Raw genomic sequence first — 18,658 nt, forward strand, 5'->3', positions numbered from 1 at the left:
ATATTTTGGTCTTTATCCACTGTCCCTGGCTCATGGTTCCCCAAACCTTTGGAATTTTCTGAGCAATCAGAGCAATGGGAACATCTTTTGTTATAAAATTTGGTCTCTAGTCCTCAGTTCTTGAAATCACTTCAGAGCCATAACGGTGAAGTGGGTGTTTGTTCTTCATAAGAACAACTGGGTTTCCACCACAACTGGGTTTATGTCATTCAGGTGACTTTTGGAAAGCACCTTAGGATGGAGGCTGGTTGCCAAGGGAACCAACATGAATAGAGAGTTGAAACTTTCGGTCCCACCCCCTAATTTCTGGGAAGGGGAGAGGGGCTGGAGTTGAATCAGTCATCAATGGACAATGATTTAATCAATCATGCTTATATAATGAAGCCTCCATAAAAACCAAGCGGAGGAGTTTCAGAAAGCTTCCAGGATGGGGAAGCAGAATTCTTCCATGTGCAACCTGTCAGATTCCAACTCCACAAGGACAAAATTCCTTCGTTTGAGATCTCACCCTTTGCATCTTTACAAATCTGATTGTTCATTTGTTATCTTTTAATATCTTTTGTAATAAACTGGTAACCTAGTGAGTAAACTGGTTTCCTGAGTTTTGTGAGCTGCTCTAGAAAATTAATCAAATGCAAGGCAGAGGTCATAGGAACCCTCTAATTTATAGGCAATCAGTCAGAAGCACAGGTAACAGCCTAGACTTGTAATTGGCATCACTGTTGGGGGTGGGCCATCTTGTAGAACTGAGCCCTCAGCCTGGGAACGTTGATGTGATCTCCAGGTAGGTAGTGTCAGAATTGGGTTGAATTGTAAGACACCCACCCAGCTGGGGTTGGAGAATTTCTTGGTCATATGGGAAAACCCCTACACGCATTAGAATTATTGACCAGAATTGACACCAGAGCCATTGGGTGGGTGGGGGATCCAATGAGGGAACATAGGCAAAAGGAACAACATACATCTGTGCATAGAATCCTTATAGAACATTGCAAAGATGGGAGACATAGTATCCAGTGGCCAGCAACGCAGCTCCATGAATGTCATCTCCTCAAAAGAGACAGACCCTCATACCCCCTCTGCCTTCCCATGCTCCTTTCTTTCCCTCTCTTGCTCGATTCTCTTATCGCTCCTGATAGTCTCATTTTCTCATTAGCTCCTTAAAGAGAATAAATGCTTGGCTGCTGCATCTTCCACTGCCCAACCATGAACCCCATCCACCGGTTTCCCAAATGGTCACCCCTGTGAAGTGCTCTTATTCCCTTGTCCAGGGTTGGGTGTGGGGAGGGGTTCTCCACAGCATTGACACATGTGTGAGTAGGCAGCTGAGAATCCAAAAATCTGGAAGCTCCATCCACGTACTCTCTGGTTTATCATGGCAGTTAAAATCCTAATGTTTATCATTCCTGCTCCCTGATTCTCCATTCATCCTGCAAAATGTCTGAAATGACAGGTTTCCCCAAGTGCCACTGGACAAATATACAGGAGTCATTTGTGATCATCTCACTTAGGGAAGGAGACACAGGAAATATTTCGCCATGAAAGCATGCTTCCTCCCCTCTCTCCCAGGCACAGGGCACTGACTGACCGAGTGGTGTTTGATTTTCTTTCCCATCCTCCCTCACATCCCTACCCCTGCAGTTCTGATACTCACAGGTACATTTTCTCCCTGGAGAATGGGTAGGAGAGGTTTTTCATCCTGTTGTTACTATGCTCTGGAACTCTGGGCTTCAGGGGCGAGCTCAGCTTCTGCAGAATCTCGTTGAACTTCTTTGCAATGCAGCCTTCTGGTTTGATTTCATACATCTACGAAAGGCAAAGTCATAGATCTAAAAGGAGGCCACACCAACACTCAGAGAAGAGTGATTTACCAACCAAAGCGGCATGGGGCCCGGCTCACTGGGAGGGACCCCTCTGGGGATAGGAAGAGACTGGGAGAAACGAGAAGTAGGGTCCTTCCCTTTCCCTGTTGCTCTCACAAGGACATGGGCTCTGGACTCCCTCTAACTAGTTGTACTAATAGAGGCAACCAGTGTAAAGAAGTGAGTGAGGAGTCCAAACTTTCTATGTGACTTTGTTATATTGTCTTAAGAGAAATGGAAAACCTTCTATGTAACAGTCAAGATCCTAAAACATTTTATACAAATTAGCTCTGATGCACACAGCAACCCAGCTAGATAGACAATATTAGTCTCATATTTGAATGACAAAATTAAGGCTCAGAAAGATGAGCTGAGTCAGCAAAGTTCACAAAGACAGCTGGGTGACAACTTGGATTTAACTCATGTCAACCTAATCCAAAGTCTGTACCTCACAACTATACCATGCTCTTATGTGGTCACATAGCATAACTTTCTTTGTGTGTTACTCTTAGGAACCATCTGATAAATGAGTCTGCTTTCAAAGTATTAAACATCTAATGAGTACCTGCCTTGAGGAAGGCATGGATAGGTGCCAAGATAATCCTTGATATCATAGTGTATTTTTATAATGCACAGAATGTTTATGCATACATTATAGTTTTCAGTCTTTCGAACTTACAGATGTAGTCACTGAGACACACAGACTGTACTCATAGCAAAGCTGCGATGAATTCATGATGGCCACAAATTTTTTTACACAAATCCTCCTTTCAAAGGGTGGCCTCTCTGCTCCTACCCTCTTAAGTCTGGGTGGGCTCTGCGGCTGCTTGACCAGTACAGAAGTAACGCAATGCCACTTTCATCCTTCAGGAATATGGGCAGCTCTGTCTTGGTCTACCTTGGTCTCTCGAAGCCCTGAGCCACCTGTAGGAAGTCTGCAGAGAGGACTCAGAAAGAGAAAGGACAAGGCTGAGCCCAGCGTTCCAAGCATCAGGCATGTGAGGGAAGCCTTCTAGGACCCTCATGTCCAGCTCAACCCCAAGCCAAATACCAGCAAGTGACCTCAGTCAACACCACATGGAGCAGAAGAATCACCCAACCCAGCTCTGTTCGAGTTGCTGAGCAAAAACTTAGAAGATAGAATAAAATGACTATGCTTTAAATTACTAAGTTTGGGCTAATTTGTCATGCTGCAATCAATAATTAGAACAAGAGCCAACATTCAGATCTTCTGACTTGAAAGCTGCCTTTCTTTCTATCATGATATCCTCAAGTTGCTTAAATCTGGACAGGCAGTAAAACATGTACAGAATACTTATAAGATGGATGGAGATAAAAGCCACAAAAGACATATAATGTGCTTTGAGGGTTCAAAGGAAAGAGACAGCACGTCCAGTAGAAGAATCAGAAAAACGTTTCATACAGGGGGGAGTGTTTCTGTTGGACTTTAATTGAAGGTAAACTTCTTTTGTTACCGTTTTGTTCTTTTATAAAACAATGATAAGTTGGAGGAGGGAATGAACTACCCCTATCTAACAACTGAAACATAACCACAGTTTATTTCTTCCAATACATTTTTCTATGCATTTTGATTTAATTTCCGTTATAAAATGTACACAGTTCTAGTAAACAAACAAACCCAAACCATAGACGTATATTCACTAAATGTTAAGTTTCCTTTCTCTTCCAATCCAGTCCTCTCCCGAAGAAATCTCTATTCGCAACTGAAGTATGTTTAATCCCGACTCTTTCAGAAATACATGTACACCTGAATCCCATTCTAAACTCTGATTATATTTCACAACTTCTAGAATTTGCCTTTTTCACTTAGCAATAGTTCACAGATATATATATCTTTCCAGGTCAGGTCATGTAGAACTACATTGATGAGTACATAATATTACACAGTACACATGAATCCTAATTTGTGTAGTCATTTCCCTAGTGATGGACATTGATTTTATTTTCTACGCATGCTTTAGCTGACTTGATCACACTTCTATTAACATGACCTTATAAATACTTTTCATGAATAAGGCTTGAACAGATATGGGCAACGATATTCCAGGCAAACAAAAAAGTAGGCAGGTTCAAGTTGGGCTTAAGCAGGGTTAAATGGCCTGGTTTCTGTGGAGCAGGGGGTTCTGATGGGTACATAGTGATGGTCCTAGCAGAAAGGCAAACTGAGGCCAGCACATGGAGACCCTGCTGCACAAGGCAATGGGAAGTCAGCAAAGGGTTTCAACAAAACCAGAGCAAGGTTGTGTAAAAAGAAAAAAAAATGAACCAGATTTCTGAAACAAGGGGGGTATCTATTTCTAGGAGCACATACCATTTAGTAGGCATCTCCTGTGTGCCTCTTGATATACATAGCACTAATCTGAAAGATATGCTGCAAAGCCAAGAGGAATTAAGTATCTTGGTCAAGATCATATATAGTACAAGCCATATAATAATTGCTAGAGCATTTGAACCCTGGGCAAAGCCTGTGTTTTTGTGTATGTGTGTGTGTGTGTGTGTGTGTGTTTTAATTAATTTATTTATTTTTATTACAGATGTTTCTCCTTTTTCCCCCACGGATATCCCCCCTCTCCCTCCCCGCCCTGTCCCCAGCTTTGTCGTCCATGTCCATTGTTCATGTATACATGCACATAAGCTCTGTGGTTTATCTTCCCCCCACCCCCTCTTCTGGGGATTGTCAGTCTGTACCCCATTTCCACATCTCTGGGACTACCCCATTCCTCAGACTGTTATGTTCATTATATTCCACAAATAAGTGAGATCATATGATACTTGTCTTTCTCTGCTTGACTTGTTTCGCTTAGGATAATACTCTCCAGGTCCCTCCATGTCGTCTCAAAGGATAAGAGATCTTTCTTTCTTACAGCTGCATAGTACTCCATTGTGTATATGTACCACTGCTTTTTTATCCATTTGTCTACTGATGGATATTTGAGCTGTTTCCAGATCTTAGCTATTGTAAATAGTGCTGCTATAAACATGGGGGTACATATATTCTTTTTGATTGGTGTTTCAGGCTTCTTAGGGTATATTTGTAGAAGTGGGGTCATTGAGTCAAATGTCAGTTCAATTTTTAATTTTTTGAGGTAATACCATATTGTTTTCCATAGTGGCTGCACCAGTCTGCATTCCCACCAGCAGTGTACTAGAGTCCCCTTTTCTCCACATCCTCGCCAACACTTGTTGTTTGATGATTTGTTGATGGCAGCTATTCTGACAGGTGTGAGGTGATATCTCATTGTTGTTTTAATTTGCATCTCTCTGATGATTTGTGATGTTGAGCATTTCTTCATATGTCTCTTAGCCATTTGTATGTCCTTTTTTGGAGAGGTGTCTATTTAGGTCCTCTGCCCATTTTTAAATTGGGTTCTTTGTCTTCCTTTTGTTGAGTTGTATGAGCACTCTATATATATTGGAAATTAACCCCTTATCTGATGTATCATTGGCAATTATACTCTCCCATAGAGTGGGTTGCCTTTCCATTTTGGTGTTTGTTTCTTTTGCTGTGCAGAAGCTTTTGAGTTTGATGTAGTCCCATGTGTTCATTTTCTCCTTTATTTCTGTTGCCTTAGGTGATGTATCAGTGAAAATTCTGCTGTGTATGATGTCTGAAATTTTGTTGCCTACATCTTCTTCTAGGATTTTTATGGATTCATGAGTCACAATCAAAACAGCCGGGTACTGGCACAAGAACAGGCAGATAGATCAATGGAACAGAATAGAGAACCCAGAAATGGACCCAAGACAATATGCTCAATTAATATTTGACAAAGGGGGAAAGAGCATACAGTGGAGTAAAAACAGCCTCTTTAATAAATGGTGTTGGGAGAATTGGACAGCTACATGCAAAAAATAAAAATAAAACTAGACCATCAACTTACACCATACACAAGAATAAACTCAAAATGGGTAAAACCTGTGTTTTTAACTGCTTTACTATCCTGCTTTATTTGTTAGAAAGTAAATTATCATGGAGAAACAACAGCGTGGAATTTACAATATTGCCTCTGCCAAGTCTCTTCTTCACACACATGGGTCACTGCAATGCAAACAGCCTGTCTTTCAGGCATCTTTGGGCCTGGGGGGATGGGGTCAGAAAGATGACCTCCTCACATTGCCCCAGCATGAGTCTCATAGGTCATTTAGGGCAGGTTCAGACCTGGCACAGGCCCTGCATTGAGACTGCAATGATGTGTTAATCATACCCATAATCATGTGCCTTTAAATAGCATGTACATGGAAATTAAGGTTTCAGAGCAGGAGGGAAGCTGTGGACTCTGTCTTCCAGATGTCTTGGAATGACAGACTTGGACTGACCAAGGGTATTTCTTCTTTGTCTACTTCTCTTCATTTCCACCTCTAGTTTCCTAGTCTGAAGAGCTTTCAACTTTAGCTGAGAACTGGTCTCCCCACATCTTCTCTTGCTTAGGGTTTCTAGATCTAACAAATGAAACTACAAGATGTCCAGTTAAACTTGAACTCTAAATAAATAATAAATAATTGTTAGTATAAGTGTACCCCATGCCATATTTGGGACATATTAACACTTAAAAAGTATACTTATATAAAAACAACAATAATTTTTGTATAAGTATGTCCAGTATTTGGGACATATACTAAAAAAGTATTCATTGTTTATCCAAAATTTGAATGTAACTAGGCATCTGTATTTTTTCTGACAGCCTTCTTGTCCAGCTCTAATTCATCCCATTTTGGAACCAGAGTGATGTTTTTAAAGCAAAAATCTGATCATGTCACATCCCTGGGGAAAAGTCTTCAACAATTACCCGTTTCTCTTATGATAAAGGCCAAAATTCTTAACACTGCCCACAAGATTCTGTAGAAGTCTCCACATTGTATTTCATGAACCCAAATGCCTCTTCATCATAGCACTTACCATAGATGTTATTTTGCATTTATTTGAGTGATTATTTGATTAATGTCCAGCTGACCCACCAAACCATATCACCATGAAAGCAAGACACTGACCAAATTGTTCCCTATCTTTGTATGCATACATGAATGAATGACAAATCTCTGGAGAACTAGTGTTGATGACACAGTTGCTGGCCCTGAAGGAGCCCAGGCCTGGGACATAACATTCATAAGGTAACAGATCGTGATAGAAATAAACCAGGCTGAAAGAAAAAAAAAAGTCAAAAGCCCAAAACCTCTCTGTGGAAAGGCACCAGGAACTCAGCCCCGGCAGAGAGCAGGACTGCCTATGTTCAGTTGGTGTAGATTGATGACCCAGCCCTCATCCCAGGGCCTTGTTCTGGCAGAAGGGTAGCTAAGAACCTCTAACTAGTTCTTGACCCTCATCTGGGCAGTGTATCTGGAAGCGCTCACGTAGAGAGAGCGGCTGAAGGGTATGGGCGCCTGTCACATGTCTTTAGAGGGATCAGGAATGGGACCAGCACGAATTTCTACTGTTTCTTGATGAGGAGAGGTGCTCCAAATCACTGAAAGTAATATTGTCCGCCTTCAGGAAAAACGTAGAAGGTGCAGCCCTGGCCGGTTTGGCTCAGCGGTTAGAGCGTCGGCCTGCGGTCCGGAGAGACCCGGGTTCGGTTCCCGCTAAGGGCACGTACTTCGGTTGCAGTTTGTCCCCGGCCCTGGTTGGTTGTGCGGGTGGCAGCCACTCGATGTGTCCCTTTCACATCGATGTTTCTCTCTCTACCTCTCTCTCCCTCCCACTCTATCTGTACAAAAAATGGAGAAATGTCCTCGGGTGAGGATTAAAAAAAAAAAACAAAACAAAACAAAACAAAAAAAAAAAAAAAAACAAACGTAGAAGGTGCAGAAGGCCAGTGTCCCACCAGAAACCAAGGTAACGTCCACTCCACACCCCTGACCAAAACCCTACAAAAACATGCCCAGGCTGTCTTATGTTGGAAAGCGATTTCCCAAACTTCAGAGACTTTGAGGGATTGGAGCCAGACACATACCCACTATAAAACATGGGTGGGTGGCCCCGTGGCACAATTATTGTGGACATTAGGCTTCCCTCCTTTTCCACCTGGATTACTCCTCCTTCTCCACCAGCCTCAAGTATCAACTTTTCCAGGAAACCTTCCTTGGCCCCTCACTTCCTGCCATGCTTCCTTAGTACCCTATGAACAAATAGCTGTGTCATAAAATTTGCCATGCTCTTCTCTTAGTCTTGTTCACCTTATGTCTCCCCAGCAAACTGTGGACAGCTAGAGAGAGCAAGGTCCACAATCTGTGTGCCTGGCACACAGCAAGAACACAATAATGTCTACTTTGTGAACGACCTGGGCCCTGGTCCTTGCTGATATAAACTAGCTGTGTGACTTTGGGAAAGTTATTTTCCCTCTCGGGTTCTTCATTTCTAAAGAAAACTAGGGAACTTCTACTTCCCACGATCCCCACTGTGATGGAGGAACAGGGACCAAGTTAACCATACCTGAAGCAACCAAAACGTTCAGAGAGAGAACATGGAATAATGGTTTCTGTGGTTTAATCATTTGTGTCCCCTCAAAATATCTTGGAAGTTCTAAACCCCATACTGATGGCATTAGGATCTGAGATTTTAAGAGGTAAGTAGGCCATGAGGGTGGAGCCCTTAGGAAAGGAATCAGTGCCCTTATGAAAGAGAGCCCACAGAACTCCCTAGCCCCTTCCACCATTTGACAACACACTGAGGTGGCATCAGCTATGAACAAGGCAGAGGGCCCCCACCCAACCATGTTCGCACCCTGGTCTCAGACTTCCAGCCTCTAGAACTGTGAGAAGAAGAAAAAACTTATGTTGTTTCTAAGCCACCAGGTTTTGTGACATGTTGTTATAGCAGCCTGAACAGAATACAACAACAGTTTTCCAATTACTGGACATCAGGGAAACAAACAAGCTGAGTGCTCCAGCTCACTGCCTTGAGACAGGTTCCGGGCCACAGTGCAGGAAGGGGAAACAGGTGGAGACCAGCAAACTCCCTGAGCTGCAGGGACAAGCTATAAGTTTGGGAAACCAAGACAACTAGAGGTCATAGGACAGAGTGCCTGAGAGAGAGCTTCACAAAGAACTCAAGAGACCTGCAGAAGGCTCCCCCACCCCACCCCACCCTCAGCATTTGGCAGCATGGGCATAAGAAAACTACCCAAGACTGAAAGGATTGGGAACAGCACCTGTTACCACCCTCCAGAATGGAAAATCTCATTATTGTCAGGGCATTGGGTAGAGTGCTCAGGTCCACACTCAGTAGGGGAGGTAATTAACCTAAGACTGAGCCCTGTTCCAGACCCACCCAACAAACCATAGCAGACAGGACTAGATTCAATGGCTTTTAATGTATTGTTCAAGTCTAACATTCTACAGCTTGAGACAGTTAATGAAAAAGACACATTCGTTCACAGCAAACAGTTCTAGCCTTTTCCTAGATGCCGGGTGTTGAGTTTGGTGGTAGACTGCACCCGTTGCTGGAGAAATACAAAGACGATGATGACACCTTCCACAGCAGAACGCTCTGCCATGCAGCCAGCCCTTCCACAGGCACCATTTCATCGGGGACCACAAGCACTCTGCAAGGTGTGCCTGTCTAGTAGGATTAGCATCGCTATTTTACAGAGGGCAAAACTGAGACCCGGGGGCACAGGGAATTGCCAGAGTTCATGGTGAAATCAGGCCTGGAACCTAGGTTTTCTGACTCCCCCATCCAGGCTCTTTCCTTAAACTTCTGAACCTTAAAAGAGTTCCATTAAAGCAGCAGGCTGAAACTCCCTTTTGGTCCCCACCAAACCCGACAGGCCAGAATCTTCTCCTGTATGCAGCAGGATCCAAGCAAGAGACCCAATCCCCTTTATTATTATTAATACAATCAGCAGCAGCATCGTTATTACTGTTATTCTTGGACATCAGAGAATTATGAACATCCTCAGAAATGGCAAGACACATGTTAGCCAGCTGTTCCCCATTATGCCCTCCCTGGGTACACGATACGCCTTTCATGTGCTTAAAATCATAAATAATTTTTAAAGTATGTTGCTCTTATTTTTTATTCCAGGGCTCAAATGTGGTTCTCATAAAAGTTCGCTTTGGCCTCATTGTCACAGTCTAAGAGGTTTACTGAAATTTCTTCTCTTCTAACTTCTTTTTCCCCTTGTCTTCCCCTTGTCTCGTTCTGTCTCCCCTTCAGCAGTGTGGTCTGAGGCCTGATTTGTTTTCTTTCTACATTGGAATCATGTTCCTTCCTGGGATGCAAGGAGCCAAGGCTACAGTGATGTCTACCATGGACTCATGCATGTTACTGTCCCCATTTTACAGACAAAGAAATAGAGGCACAGAACGTTTTACTAACATGCCCGGTGTCACACAAACATTTGGAGATCTAATGATCCCAAAGATCAAGAACAGATTATGTAACAACAAGAGATATAAACAATATAATCTTGATTACCCATGAATCACTTATCTACAGTGACCTAAGAGGATCTCTCTCTGCAACCGGTAGGGGAGTCATCAGGAAGAACACAGGCCACGCAGAAAGACAGAGTGAACCCAGCGGTACACGTGCATGCTGCTTATACCCCACAGCTCAACAGACATCAATTCACATGACCTGTCTCTTTGAATTTATCTGTGATTTCCTCTACTCCTCACTGGATAGCTGAGGGTCAATTGTTATCATTCACAGCATCTCGCTCAATCTGAGAGGCTGGAGATTATTATCACACTCACTTACTCGCCTTTAATGTCAAAAGGCACAGAGAAGTCAATAGTGTGGAAGGTGGCACCACAAGGCACCTGCTGGCTGGGGACTGAAGCCTGTGGACTATAGAAGTTATAAAAAAGAGAAGCTAAAGATGCAGCAGAATCCGAACACTGTTGTCCTTGTGGGTGCCTGAGAGTGCAGAAGGAGAGACACGTGTGTGCACACACACACACACGCAAGCACACAGAACTGGACCTGAGGACTTCCATGTATAAGCACACTGACCCTTGCGAGTAAATCTTAAACCATTCAACAATCAAAATGCAAATAGCACCGAGAGCTGTGAAGACCAGCGGCATTCCGGAGCCCAAAGGCAGATTCTGTGCACACGAAGAACTGCAGCGGGTCGGTGTGTTCACCCCTACCTGTGCCTACAGGTCAATTTCCTGTCGAAAGCAATGCTGAATGTAGACAGTAATATATTTACCAAATGCACATTCTCTGATGTCTAACTCTGTATTCATTTATGGTTTTTAATTCTGTTTAGTATGCCTTCTAGACATAAATGAATGTTTGCTGACTTTTAAAATGTGGGATAAAATCCAAACTATTTACATGGCTCACTAGGCCCCACAAGCTGTGCCTCCTGCCTCCCCCGCAGCCTCCGCCCCTCTGCCCAGTCTCCGTGCTGCACGCACACTGGCCTCCTCTCAGTCCCCCTCAGGCAGGGTTTTCTTACTTTGGGGCTGCAGGACAGGTCCTTCCCTCTTCGGGGAAGGTTCTCAGCTGCCCTTCTCACCTGGCAAACTCCTACCCAGCCCTCAGGTCTCAGCTTAAATGGCATCTTCCTTCACCCCATCTAAATTAGTTTCCTCTGACGGGCTCTCTGCTCACCCCCTTCTTTTTCTTCTGTGGGTGTCTCCCAGCTCATAACCAGCTATCTAACTTCTGAATCCTCAACACACCGAAGCCTCATGGAGCCAGGGCCAGCTGTAGCCACCGAATCAACAGCCCTCAGCAGAGTATCTCATACATCATGATACTCAGTAGATATTCATTGGATGGATGGATGGATGGATGGATGGATGGATGGATGGATGGAAAATGTGAACTCCCAAAGGGCTATGAATCCTTATACACAACCAAGCCCCATTCCAGGCACAGTTACACTCTTCCCACATGTTTATGGTAACTGAAGGGACTAAAGAGGACCTAGGTCAGGGGTGACTACTGTGGGACATGTGTCACTACACTGCCACTCCCCACCTGGCAGCAGCCGTAAGGGTCACAGCAAGCCTCCCTAACACCCTCGGATGGAGCCTCAGGGCCCTTCTGAGCATCACTCTCCAGCTAGCCACCCTCAGTGGACCAGGGCTGCCACGTGCGGCCCATGCTTTCATTCATTCACAAACACAGATTGAGAGCTTGCTCTATGGAAGGCCTGCTCCTGGTGCTGCCAGTGCAGCAAACAAAACCCTTGCCCTCATGGAGCTGCCGCCGTAGTGGGGACACAGACAACAACAGAGACACAGAGATGTGACTCAGTGCCAGGAAGCTGAGGAAAAGCAAGAGAACAGGATGGAGAGGGGCAGCGAGGCCGCCGCACACAGGGTGGTCGGGAGGCCTGTCTGAGGAGGGGCCCTGGAGCTGAGGCCTCGGCGAAGCGAAGCAAGGGGTGAGTTCTGCGGTGAGAAGGCCTTCGGGGGAAGGAAGAGGAAACAGGCCCTGGGATGGACACATGCTTGGCATTCTGTGGGAACAACAAGGAGGCCAGTGTGGCTGGAACAGAGTGTGCGAGGGGGGAGTGTGGGAAATCAATTCTGTGTGAGAGTCCCTGGCACACACACTGTCGCTCCTGGCCCCTCTCTGACTAGCAGCCCTTTAATGGTGGTGGCAGACAGCACACCCGCGGGTTGGACCTTGCCCTGGGCCCGGGACAGACCTTGCCAATGGTCCCACCTGGCCTTTGCACCCACTGGCCCTTCTCAGCACTCTCAACGGTGAAGTCCTGGGGAACACTTACCAACCGCTCTGGGGGGGAGGGTTGCTAATTTGTAACATGTGCTGATTTCCATGGTGGAAATGTAGTAGCCCCCACTCTCTTATCCACGTTTCAAGACCCTCAGCGGATGTCTGAAACCACGGGTAGTATCAAACCCTATGTTTTTTCTTATACATGCCTATGGTCAAGTTTAATTTATAAGTTAGGCACAGTAAGAGATTAACAACAATAACTAATAATAAAATAAAACGATTTTAACAAGCTACCATAATAAAAGTTAAGTGAATGTGCTCACTCTCTCGCTCTCTCTCTCTGACACACACACACAAATATCTTGTTCTGATAACCAAGAAGGCTAAGTGACTGATGGGCAGGGAGCGTATTCAGTGTGGAGACACAGGACAAAGGGATGGCTAGTGTCCCAGGCGGGATAGATCAGGATGGCATGAGATTTCATCACGCTACCCAGAACAGTGTGCAATTTAAAACTTATGAATTGTTTATTTCTGGAATTTTTCATTTAGCGTTTTCAGACTCTGGTTGACCATGGATAACTGAAACCATGGAAAGCAGGACCGTAGATAGGGGAGTTGCTGCATGCCCCCCGCGCACAATTTCAAGCTATCACTGGTGTAACAATCAGCTTTCAAAATTCCTGAAAACATAACAATCTTGTATCAAGAGCCACATGACCCAGCACCTCACTGATACCAGTTCTAACTGGGTAAGAAGAACTCTGCCCAGGAGTCCCAAGTGCCAGAAGCTGCCTGCCCCTGGCTGCTTCTCTGTCTCTCACTTCTGCTAGCGATTCCCACACACCCACAGGGCAGCATTGCCAAGCCAGCAACCATGGAGAGCGACTTATGTCCCAGGGACTCAGGACAGGGGGTTTACCACTGTGCCCCGGCATAGCTATCAACAGCTCTTTCACTCCCAAAGGGCCCCACTTTGGATGATACATTCAATGGTCAGACTATCCACTGCCCTTTGCTCTCAGTCCCACCAGCACTGGGTCCAGTATCTGGGTCCCAGCCAGCCCCAGCCTGGCCTGTGCTACCCCAGTTCAGAGAGATGTGAGTGAGGCTTAAAAAAAAAAAGACTGCTTCTATTTCAATATTTTTTTCACCACGAGTCTAAAAATAACTTAATTTAAAAAGTTCAAATTTACTTCCATTACATTTTTCAGCTTCACTGTTTCCAGCTTCACTGTTAATGAAAATGTCATTGCATTTTCCTACGTTCCGCTCCCCTGTGGTCTTGCCAGGCCTGCGTGCGCGTCTAGATCGTGGTCGCGCGCCGTCCCAGGTTCCCTACTCAAACCGCAGCACTTAGGCGGCACCAGTTGCTTTTTTTCTGATTTTTGAAGATGAGAAGGATTAAGAAAACAAAACAAAACAAAAGAATAAAAATTCAAAGTATTCTGCACTCTTTCCAGCGATTTAAATAGCAATCAAAGAGCATGCACCAAAGAGCCCATAAAGATATCAAATGTGAACCGTATCCTCTCCGGCGTGCCTCTATGAAAAACAAATGTTTGGGAACAGGCAATGACAATGGGGAAAGGCCCCACCCACAGCCAACCTTATGCAAACAGCAACGATTCTGGTTCATTTAAAAAGTATTGGTGGTAACAATAAAAGGAATCTGTCCTGAAAGGCATTTCGAAGGCTGAGTACACAGTGACCCTCTGTCCCGGACCCAGGATCACAAGTTCTCCATCCTTAATAAAGCTCATGGAATTTTCCTGCTTCTCACTTTCTGGTCACCAGGGAGAATTCACTGAACTATCCAAATAGTCCTGAATCACCACCCAATAAAAGAAGGAGTTGGTCAGGGTGAGGAGGAAAAAGAGTGTCTCTCCCGCTCCTGAATTTTGCGTGGAGCTGAAACCCCTGCTATTAGGCCGAGGACTACAGCCACAAGAAGATTCGAGGGCTGGGGGAACAAGAATTATTTGGCATCAATGGGTTGATCACTCTAGTATTTATTGAGCAGCTATTATTTATGGAAGACCATACTAGAGTTTACAGGGAATATATAGGTAACATAAACTATAGTTTCTGCTCTTGGGGGATTATGGTACATTTGGAGACACAAGAGTAAAGCCCTCAGAGCAGTTACATAAAAACTAACAGGAGAGCCCTGGCTGATTTGGCTCAGCGGTTGGAGCGTCAGCCTGCGGTCCAGAGAGACCTGGGTTCGGTTCCCGCTAAAGGCACATACCTTGGTTGCAGTTTGTCCCCGGCATTGGTTGGTCATGCAGGTGGCAGCCACTCCATGTGTCCCTTTCACGTCGATGTTTCTCTCTCTCTCTTCCTCTCTCTCCCTCCCACTCTACCTGAACAGGAAATGAAAAAGAAAAAAATGTCCTCGGGTGAGGATTAAAAAAAAAACCAAAAAACTAACAGGTGAGAAAAATACTGACTGTCGGTCAAGGTGACATCAGTTCAGCACATGAACAAAGGCGAGTCTATGAGGGAAGTGAGATTCGGGCTGGGGCACAATGGTTGAGTTTCTTGATTGTTTATTGTTTATCTAGGGAGGATGGAGAAGTCATTCTGGGACCAGAGGCAAGTATTTAAAGCATCTGAAAAGATCCAGCCCCTGGAAGAAAGAGTCAAGTACTCTCCTTTTGACAAGAGTCGAAGTCAGGGAGATCCATGTAGGCTCCACAGTAACGCATCGTTTGGAGAAGAGCAGTTCAGTGCATGTACTAGAACTCAGAGAAAACCCAGTGATGTACCAGGCTCATGGTTCACAGGCAGCCCCAGTTGAGAAACAGGCACCCACAGGTGAAGTGTGCCATCTCATTTAAAACACAGCTTTGAAGATAGTTGAACACAATCAGAATGAATGACCTTAAAGATCATCTGTTCCCAGTTCCCTCCTCTAATATCAGTGACAGGGAAGGAAGTAACCAATTCACGAATTATCATTTGGTTTACATGTGGATCATGGCATTTTAAAGCTATTACAGAGCATTTAGGTTCTAACCCCCTTACTTTATAGATGAGGAAGCTATAATCCAGGACTGTTAAGTAACTTAATAATCTAGTTGTGGCATTGAAAATATAAAAAGTTGTGTGTGACCTCTCCTAGTCCAGAATTACTTAATCTGGGATGAAGTTTCCCCAGGTATGTTCTGCAGCCCACTAGTTCCCAGGACACCTGTTAATATACCCAGGACACCTGTTAATATACCTGTTAGTAACATCAGTGTTCAGCAGCAAACAGGTTGAACAAAATGAACCATCTTCTTTACTCCAAGGCTTTTCAGAACTTTTCACTGGTCAGAGAAGTTGTAATAATTAGAGTTTGTAGAGTGTGTTAGATGATGGAATTGTGAAGATTTTTGTACCATATATACTTTGAGAAATGCTATTCTAGACTATGCTACCTCAAGCCCTAAGTATGGATTCTTAGGAAAAGTTAAAGGGTAGCATGACTTGGGAGCCAGACAGAAATGACTTTAAGTCCTGCATCTAACTCTTTCACGCTGTGTGACCTTGAGTAAATTTATTAATCTCTCTGAGCCTTAGTTTCCTCATCTATAAAATGAGCTAAGGCTAGTACCTGCCTCATACTGTCGTGGTGAGGAATAAAAATAAAATAATGCTTATCAAAGAGCAGAGCACATCGGACGCATCAGCTCTATTTAAAACAATTAATTTAATTATCTATCAACTTATATCTTTGGTTACTAGTTTTTGCTTATTTTAAGATATTTTGTTTTGATTTACACTGTTGAGAGTGGTTTTAAGAACCTTTCACCTTAAAGTATAAAATGTGGGCAAGTTTTAAAACATGCGAACATTCTTATTTTACAGATACACTGCACTAAAGCAAAAGCCTTACCTTAATCAAACCAATGATTATTTTTGGAAACAGAAGCATAAATGGGAAAATAATTGTTGAAATAAAGAGCTTCTCTTAGCCACACCAGGTGTCCTTCCACCATTCATGCTAAGGTGAGCCTCACCCAAGACTCTCCAAACTCATCAAAGCAGGAACAGAATGCGAAGTAGATGTAGACAAGCCGAGGTCACACAGGAGGACGCTTGAACAAAAACCCCTTTAGACAACCCCAAAACCCAGCCTCAAGACGTGAACAAGCCTACTTCAAGCAACGTTGGAAGATGAAAAGCAGATTCTTGGGATACAGAGCAAGCCAACAAGCCTACCAGAGACCTGGTCTTGAGTTGTCTATTTCTTGCTTTCTGCCCAAAGGAAAAGTGTATTCATTTCCTAGGGCTGCCACGACAAATTACCACAAATTGGGCAGGGCTTAAAACATCAGAAACGTTCTGTCACAGTTGTGAAAGCCACAAGCCTGAAATAGAGGTGTGGGCAGGGCTGTGCTCCCTTCTACGGCTTTAAGGGAAAAAGCTTCTTTGCCTCTTCCAGCTTCTGATGGTCCCAGGCATTCCTTGGCTTGTGGCTGCATCACTCTAATCTCTGCCCCACCTTCACATGGAATTCTCCCTTGTGTATCTGTGTGTCCTAGATCTCTTTCTACACTTCTCTTGGGGTGGACCCATTGTATTTGGGTACACCTTAAGTCCAGGATGACCTCATCTTGAGATTTTTAGCTAATTGTATCTGCAAAGACCCTCTTTCAAAATAAGATCACATTCACAAGTCCCAGGGCTGGCGCTTGGACATCTCTTTTCAGATGCCACTATTTAACCCATTACAAAGAGGATTACAGGTCTTAAAAAACAAGCCTTGCAATGGTTCATTTTGTGTCAACTTGACTGGAACATGGGGTGCCCAGATATTCTGGGTGTGTCTGTGGGGGTGTTTTGGATAGACTGAACATTTGAATGGGTAGACTGAGTGAAGCACATTGCCCTCCCTAATGTGGTGGACTCATCCAGTCAGTTGATGGCCTAAACAGAACAAAAAGGCTGACCCTCCCAGGAGTAAGAGGGAGCTCCTCCTGCCTGCCGGCTGAACTGAGACATCGATCTTTCCCTGCCCTTGGGCTCAAACTGGAACATTGGTTCTTCTTGGGTCTTGAGCCCGCCAGCATTTGGATTGGAGCTTACACCATTGGCTCTCCTAGGTCTCCAGATCGATGGTTGCAAACCTTGGGACTTCTTAGCCTCCAAAATCACTTAGGCCAGTTCTTTATAATAAAGATATATAATACACATGCATGCAAATCCTTTGGTTCTGTTTCTCTAGAGAACCCTGACGAACATACAGTATGTAAAAATGACCGCACTGCTTTGCTAGTCTTCATTATCAAAGCACACTAGCATTGTATTTAACATGTCCAGCTGGCCGCATTGCAGAGCTGGTCTTCCCACTCGGTTTAATAACACTGTACACAGCATGTAAAATCTGGATAGAAACGAGCAGTGTTGTGATCCTGGCTGGGCCAAGTCCCTGAAGCAGGGTGGACACCGTGAGCCGGGGGGAGGCTCTTCCTGTGGAACTTTTTCAACAGCCACAGTTACCAAATCAGAATCTCTAGAGAGGCAGTAATAGGCACCTGAGAATGACTTCCAGTAATTGACAAAGCTTAATGGGATTAATGTTTCTTTCTTACAGGGCCATTCCGGATAACTAAATTGTCAAATGTCTGCTTTTTAACTGAAATTACATCAGTTAAGGAAGGTAATACCAATTTTCTCCCTCTGATCAGGAAATTCTTAGTAGCAATTATATGTGTTTTCAGTTCATGAAAAGGGGAGGATGAATTATTCCTTAATAAATACAATTTAGTAAATTAAAATATTTTAAAACATGAATTCCATGGAGAGGATTAAAGTATGATTGGTACTTCTGCCCTAACCTTTATGTTTAAATCAAGTTAGCTCATCAGAAATTTACCTACACTGTTTTGTAGTACAACCCTCCCTAAACTGTGGTTCGACGTTACATCCTCCGTTTTTATCCAGAATCAATTAAGAAATGGTTATACAGCCCTGGCCAGTTTGGCTCAGTGGTTAGAGTGTCGGTCCATGGACCAGAGAGTCCTGGGTTTGGTTCCCGTTAAGCTCACGTACTTCGGTTGCAATTTGTCCCCGGCCCCGGTTGAGGTTGTGTGGGTGGCAACCAGTAGATGTGTCTCTCTCACATTGATGTTTCTCTCTCTCT

General features: G+C 44.2%; 1 protein-coding gene across 1 annotated transcript in view; it reads right to left on the reverse strand.

Annotated features, from left to right (window-relative positions):
* ANO2 (anoctamin 2) overlaps positions 1-18,658 on the reverse strand; it is a 331,163-nt gene that overhangs the window by 229,553 nt on the left and 82,952 nt on the right. The window contains exon 5 of the mRNA XM_036252877.1: positions 1,655-1,806. Within this exon, the coding sequence (XP_036108770.1) occupies positions 1,655-1,806 (152 nt within the window). The remainder of the gene's footprint in view (positions 1-1,654; positions 1,807-18,658) is intronic.

This window comes from Molossus molossus, unplaced genomic scaffold (genome assembly GCF_014108415.1).
Source record: "Molossus molossus isolate mMolMol1 unplaced genomic scaffold, mMolMol1.p scaffold_m16_p_10, whole genome shotgun sequence".
Classification (NCBI taxonomy): domain Eukaryota; kingdom Metazoa; phylum Chordata; class Mammalia; order Chiroptera; family Molossidae; genus Molossus; species Molossus molossus.